This window comes from Nannospalax galili, unplaced genomic scaffold (assembly GCF_000622305.1).
Source record: "Nannospalax galili isolate Female #2095 unplaced genomic scaffold, S.galili_v1.0 scaffold433, whole genome shotgun sequence".
Classification (NCBI taxonomy): Eukaryota; Metazoa; Chordata; class Mammalia; order Rodentia; family Spalacidae; genus Nannospalax; species Nannospalax galili.
In genome coordinates, this window is record NW_008338715.1 from 9,333,333 (window position 1) to 9,339,929 (window position 6,597).

The window sequence follows — 6,597 nt, forward strand, 5'->3', positions numbered from 1 at the left end:
GGGGGTGTTGTGTGGGGGGTGTGGAGGGGTGGTGTGGTGGGGATGTGTGAAGCATATGGAGGGGAGGGAGTGGTGTGGGGGGTGTGGAGTGTGTGTAGGGGAGGGGTGGTGTCAGGGTATGTAAGGTGAGTGGAGGAAAAAGGGTGGTGAAGGGCTGTTTGGAGGGTAAGGAAGAGAAGGGGTAATATAGGGGAGTATGGAGGATGTGGAGGGGGTGGTGTGATGGAGGTGTGTAAAGTGAGTAGAGGGGAGGGAGTAGTGAGGTAGAGGTGTGGGGTGTGTGTGGAGGAGGGGGTGGTGTGGTGAGGATTTGTGGGGGCTGTGGAGTGGAGGGAGAAGTGAGGTGGGGCTGTGGGATGTGTTGAGGGGAGGGGATGGTATGGTGAGGAGGTGGGGTATGGAGGGGAGGGGTATGGGGGGAGGGTGTGTGGGGTGTGGAGGGGAGGGGATGGTATGGTGAGGAGGGGGGGTATGGAGGGGAGGGGTATGGGGGGAGGGTGTGTGGGGTGTGGAGGGGAGGGGATGGTATGGTGAGGAGGGGGGGTATGGAGGGGAGGGGTATGGGGGGAGGGTGTGTGGGGTGTGGAGGGGAGGGGGTAGTGTGGTGGGGGTGTGGGGTGTGTGTAAGGGGAGTGGAGGGGAGAGGATGGTGTGGTGTGTGTGGTGTGCTGATGGAGAGGGTGGTATGGTGAGGGGTGTGTGTGGAGTGTGTGCATGGGATGGGGTTATGTGTTGTGTGGAGGGGTGGTGCTGTTGGGGTGTGGGGGTGTGTGGGGTGTGTAAAGAGGAGGAGGTAGGTGGTGTGTGTGTGTAGTTTGTGGAGTGGATGGTGTTTTTGAGGAGGAGAGTGAGTGTGTGGTGTTTGGAGTAGGTAGAGTTGTGGAGGGGGAATTATGTTGGGGGTGTGGGATATGTTCAGTGGTAGGATTTTGGAGGGGTGACAAGGTGGTGGGGTAGAGTGGGAGCTGTGAGGAAAGTTGGTATGGTTAAGCCCCTGAGGGTGTTTAAGGGTTGTGTTAACTGTGGGGAGGGGCAGGGATGTGGTTTGGTGTTTGGAGTTTGTAGAGACGTTTGGTGTTTAGAGATCTGCAGGATTTGTGGGGTACAGTGATGTGTGTCCCCCTTTGTCCATCCTTCCTTCCTCTTCCCCCACTTCCATCCACTCTTCCTCTCTTCCTCTCCCTTCTCTCCCTCTCCTACCTGGCCTCCTGAGGGTCCCGCGCCTCTACCAGTCATGTGGCATTGGCGGGTGCCTTCCTCCACCGTTCCTCTGTCCACGGCTCAAGAGTGGTCCAGTCTCGGAGCAGGGAGGATGGCGTTGGGAGCGCTACGCCTGGTGCTGTTGCTTCTGGCCTGGGACTTCGCAGGTGACGCTCACAGGGGGTCTGGTGGTGAGAATTGATGAAGAGGGGACCGACCAGCCAGGAGCCGTTACTGGCGGTTCCGCCTTATCCGCAGTGGTGGGGACCAAGCTGGGTGTGGAGCCAGTGCTGCTCTGGATTTCCAGCTGGGGCTCTTCCTTTCTTAAAACAGATTTTCAGGATTCTGAAATCTGCAGTTGGGTTTGTATCCACTGTCCTCTTGAGTCTGGCAGGAGGAGTGCTGGCCGTGGGGATGCCTTTGACCTTCCTCTCTCTGGATTTGACCCCTCTGAGAAAACGGAGTTGAAATCCTAACACCTACGCTAAGTGTTGTGTCTGTTGAGCCTAGCGTGCTGAAGCTCGCCTGTAATTCTTAGCACTTGGGAAGCAGAGGCAGGAGGATCAAGAGTTCAAGGCCAGTCTTGGCTACGTAAAGGAGCTGGAGACCAGCCTGGGCTGCATGAGACCCTGTCTCATAAAATAAAAAGTTGTGTTTAATCTTCCTGAGCCCCTGAAGGAAAGAGCATCTTAAACTGCACAGGCTTACCCACCAACCCACACATCCATCCACTCTTCCACAAACATGCACACACTGTTCCAGCACACAGAACCAGATGTTCTGTGAGCCTTACAAGTGCCACGAAATAAAAGGATTTTTTTTTTTAAAGGAGGGCAGATTGGTGATGGGCATCTGAGGGAGAAGACAAACCACAGACTATTTTTGTTTCATTTTTTAAATTTGTATGGGTGGTGTATTGTGGAGCCCGGAGGTTAACAAAGGTGTCTTCTGTTGCTGTCCGTCTTGTTTTTGAGCAGGGTCTCTCAATGAACCTGGAGCTTGTCATTTTGGTTAGACTGGCTGGTCAACAGCAATCTCTAGGACCCACTTTCAGGCCCTCGGGGCTGGGGTTGCAGACCCAAGCCAGCATGCTCAGCTTTTACATGGATGCTGAGGTTCGAGAACTCAGTACCTCATGCTTGCACAAGTGCTTTATCCATTGACCCATGTTTGTGTGTGTGTGTGTGTGTGTGTGTGTGTGTGTGTGTGTGTGCGCGCACAAGTGCTTTATCCATTGAGCTGTGTGTGTGTTTGTGTGTGTGTGTGTGTACAAGTATACTTGCCTGTGGGTGCTCATGGAGGGGACAGAGGTCGGTTTAGGGTAGCTTCCTTTATTGCCTATCTTGTTTACAAACAGCTTTAATGGGCCTTTATGAACGGTTCACCTTTGTCATATGTATAATGTCTCTCATTTCAGTCTCTCATTATGACTCTGACTTAATTCAGCCTTCGGAATTAAAAACAGTAAGTAGAAATACTTGTGATCTTCTCAGCCAAGCCATTTTCAGGCTGGATGCCACTTTAGAAATTGGATTGCTTTGGAAGTTGGGATCTCAGGCTGTCTCCTCAATATAAATAAAAGAATATGTATTTTTCCTCTTTTCTCAGAATCCTGCCTCAGCCTCCCGGGATTATAGGTGTGAGCCACCACATCAGCTAAAGTGTAAATTTTAATTGAGAATAGATCAGTGTTTGAAGGACTTATGGATTTGTTTGCTTTAATATTTCCTCTAATGATTCACAATTTCCATGGTATGATAGTTATACTAGACATTTTGTATACTTTATCAGATTAAATTCTGTGGACGTAAACGAAAACCAAATGAGAGGCAATTACTGAGAGCTGCAGTGTGGCAGGGAGGGTTTGGCACCACCATTTTCATTTCAGTAGAGACTCACAGACAGGCAGAGGTGAGACACTCTTCTTGGAGAGAGGGAGGCCCCTGGTGTACCTGGATACAGGCTGTTGGCAAGGGAAACTTTAGGTGGGCTACTGGACATCCTATGACGGGTTAAGGGTACAGATTCACCTTTTCCTGGTTGGTCCTAAATTGGAATTGAGGAGAAAAATTAGGGAAGCTGTCTGATTTTTTTTTTTTTGAGACAGGGTCACCCTGTAGCCTCAACTGGCCTAGAACTCACTATGTACACCTTGCTGACCTTAAACTCACAGAGATCCATCTGCCTCTGCCTCCTGAGTGCTGGGATTAAAGACCTGCATCATAACACCCACCTAGCTGTCAGATTTTAATCAGGGCCTGGCCACTTAAGGCCTACTGTTCAAGAAATTTTTTGGCTTCCTGGATCAGCTAAAGGTAGAAGTCTGCTTTCTGACAAGTTCAACCTAAGCAGGCTGGCTTCCTGCAGATAGCTGATGGTGAAGATGTTTACAGCTGTCCTCCACCTAAACAACTTGCAGATAACAACCTGCTCCTTTGTCATCCCTCGACGGCTGATTGGAGACTGTTCTCTTGCATGACAGTGGAATACTCAACTCTCCCATCAGATGAGGGTTTTATTTTATTTTATTTATTTATTTTTGTTTTTTCCCATGCTAGAGACCGAGTGTTGGAATTACAGGTGTGCAACACTATGCAAGGCTAAGTTGTATACTTTTGGGGCAGAGGTGGAGTTGCTGAGGATCAAATAAAGGATCTTGTGGAAGCTGTGCAATCACTCTTCCAAATTAAGAGTGCATCTGGAGGCTGGGCACGGTGGCACACCCCTTTAGTCCCAGCACTCAGGAGGCAGAGGCAGGCAGACCTCTATGAGTTCAAGGCCAGCATGGTCTACATATTGAGTTCCAGGCCAGCTGAGGCTATGGGGAGACCCTGCTTCAAAAAGATGAACAAAAGAGTGTATTTGGGACAGGGATATAGCCTCAGAGGCTAAATATTTGCCTAGCACGCATGAGGCCCTGGATTCAATCCTCAGCACTGTGTATCCCCAGTCAGTCTTTATAACACTTGAAGACCTCATTTAAAAAGCAAAGATAACACAAACACAGGTATAGAGAAATAAGATCGTTTGAGAGCTGTGTCAGGTACTTTAGAAATGACTTTCTTTAAAAAAAATTGCTTCAAAAAACTGCAGTTGCTCAGTGTGATGGCAAACTCCTTTAATTCCAGCGCTCAGGAGCCAGAGGCAGGTGGATCTCTGTGAGTTCAAGACCAACCTGGTCTACACAGAGAGTTCCAGGCCAATAGTGAAACTTTATCTCAAAACGAACAAAAACAACAAAAAACTGGTTAAAGTGGGTATAGATGGCATAACTGTACAGAATCGGGGGAAGATTTCACAATGTGGCACACTAAATTGCTTTGTAAATGACAAAATTCTCACTGGGTTTTAGTCCTGGGGGTTTTGTTTGTTTTGGGGACAAGGTCTCATATAGCCCAGGGTGGCTTCAACTGGCTGTACAGCTAAGGATGACCTCCTTCTACATTCCAAGTGCTGAGAGTACAGGCTAGAGGAACCATGACTAGCTCTGGTTTTGCTTTTTGAGACAAGGTGGGGAAACACCCCAAGCTGTGTTTGCAAGGCTGGCCTAGAAGTTGCTATGTAGCCCATGCTGGCCTCAAACTCAAAGCAATTCTCCTGCCTCAGCCTCCTGAATACTGAAATTACAGACATGAGCTACCACACCTGGCTCTGAGGTCCTTTTTTTTTTTTTTCTTATTGCAATTGTATTTCGAATCATTGCATCTTAGTTTTATATTACAAAATCTTTTTGTGTGTGTGGAGAGTATAAATACTTGTGTAGGCTATTTCTAAGAAATCTAGAGAGAGTTGGGACATTATCCCCCCTTAGATATTTTCTAATGTGTCTCAAGTCATCTTCTACTTTCTCTTTTCTCTTTTCTAGCCAAACTGTGATCATTATGATTACCCAGCATGCCCCAGGAACCTTAACCCTGTGTGTGGAAGTGACCGGATGACTTATAGCAATGAATGTATTCTGTGCATGAAGATCAGGTCACATTATTTTACAACTATATACTAGTCAAGCTTTCTCTTCATTTTCTTGAATTTTGATTACTGGGAGTAGTGACCATTTGGATTTAAGGATCCAATGTGATAAAGTTTTCGGCCTTCAGACAGACATTTAAGAAGATATAAAATCCTTAATGTGTTTTTAGGTCAAAGCTAGAGAATGAAGTGTCATCAGTCATACAGAGAAGCAATCAAGCATTGTTGCTATCTCCTTGATGTGTAGTTTTTTCAAATTAAGAATTGTTAAGAGCTGGAGAGATAGCTTGTCTGTTAAAGGCTAAAGCTAACAACCAAAATGTCAAGAGTATAGTTGAAACACAGCAGTGAATCTCTTGCCAAATGTGCATGAGGGCCTGGGTTCAAGCTCTACCTCTTGAGAGGAGAAAATGAGATAAAAAGATCATGTTACATATTTAGGTGCTGGGATGTATCTCAGTGGTAGAGCACTTGCCCTAACATTACATAAGACCCTGGATTCAATCCTCAGCATTGTGCCTACTATAGACACATGTAATTAAGACCATAGTTAATAGTTAAAGTCTATGAATTATCATATTTTCTTTTAAATTCTGAGGGTGTGCAGGTCACCTGCACACTCTATATTTACTAGTTGGAAAGGAAGACTTACATGTATTTAGCAAAATGCTAAGTATTAACTGTGTGATACTTAACTTTGTTTATGTAATAAACCTGGCCAGGTTTCTCTACCCCTTCCCTGGTATGCAGCTTTGTACAGCAGAGCCTAGTCTCAAACCTCAGTCTCCCATGAGCAATCAATCTTTTTGGAGTGTTTTGTAGGGGTTAGTGCCCTGTGTCCTAGGTTTGGGGGGGTGGGGATGGCTGAGTAGGGCAACAGGGACTTTCATTTGTGTTTCCTCCCTGAATTACCCTTAAAAAGTGACTAAGCAAACGTAGGCCTGGGAGGACTTAAACGTTTAATGGTTTCAGTATGGTATCAGTAATATTGTTTTTATGGTTCAATTTGCAGGGAGGATGGAAACCCTCTTAAGATCATCAAAGAAGGGCCATGCTGATGGGCAGTTTACAGAAGAGAAGGTGGAGAAACCCCTCTGCACTGCAATTCCCCCTGCTAGAATTCTACTTCTTCTTTTTCCCCTTTCCTGTTTCTTTGCATGAGATCTGTGAACCCATCTTTTCTGAGAGGAGGTATGGAAGACCACAGTGTGTATCCATAGATAAATTTCTAAAACTCCTGTTCTTGACTTCTGCCCTTAAGTTCTGTTTTATTCAGCTTATGGCCCAGGTGACTTGTGCATGTATTTAGTTGGAATAAAATCAGCATTAAATTCATTTGCTGTCATTTTCTGTTGAAAATGCCATTTCCACTTGAGGGGAATTTTCCTCCCACCCTCTTTCAGGGTTGTCCCTTGGGTCTGAGAATGA

The 6,597-nt window shown here is 46.5% G+C and overlaps 1 protein-coding gene across 1 annotated transcript; it reads left to right on the plus strand.

Moving 5' to 3' along the window:
• The first annotated feature begins 1,312 nt into the window (after positions 1-1,312).
• Positions 1,313-6,227, plus strand: Spink2 (serine peptidase inhibitor, Kazal type 2). Its single transcript, XM_008833339.1, has 4 exons — positions 1,313-1,367; positions 2,618-2,664; positions 5,066-5,175; positions 6,182-6,227. The coding sequence occupies exons 1-4, from the start codon at positions 1,313-1,315 to the stop codon at positions 6,225-6,227; spliced, it is 258 nt and encodes an 85-aa protein (XP_008831561.1).
• The last annotated feature ends 370 nt before the right edge of the window (positions 6,228-6,597 follow it).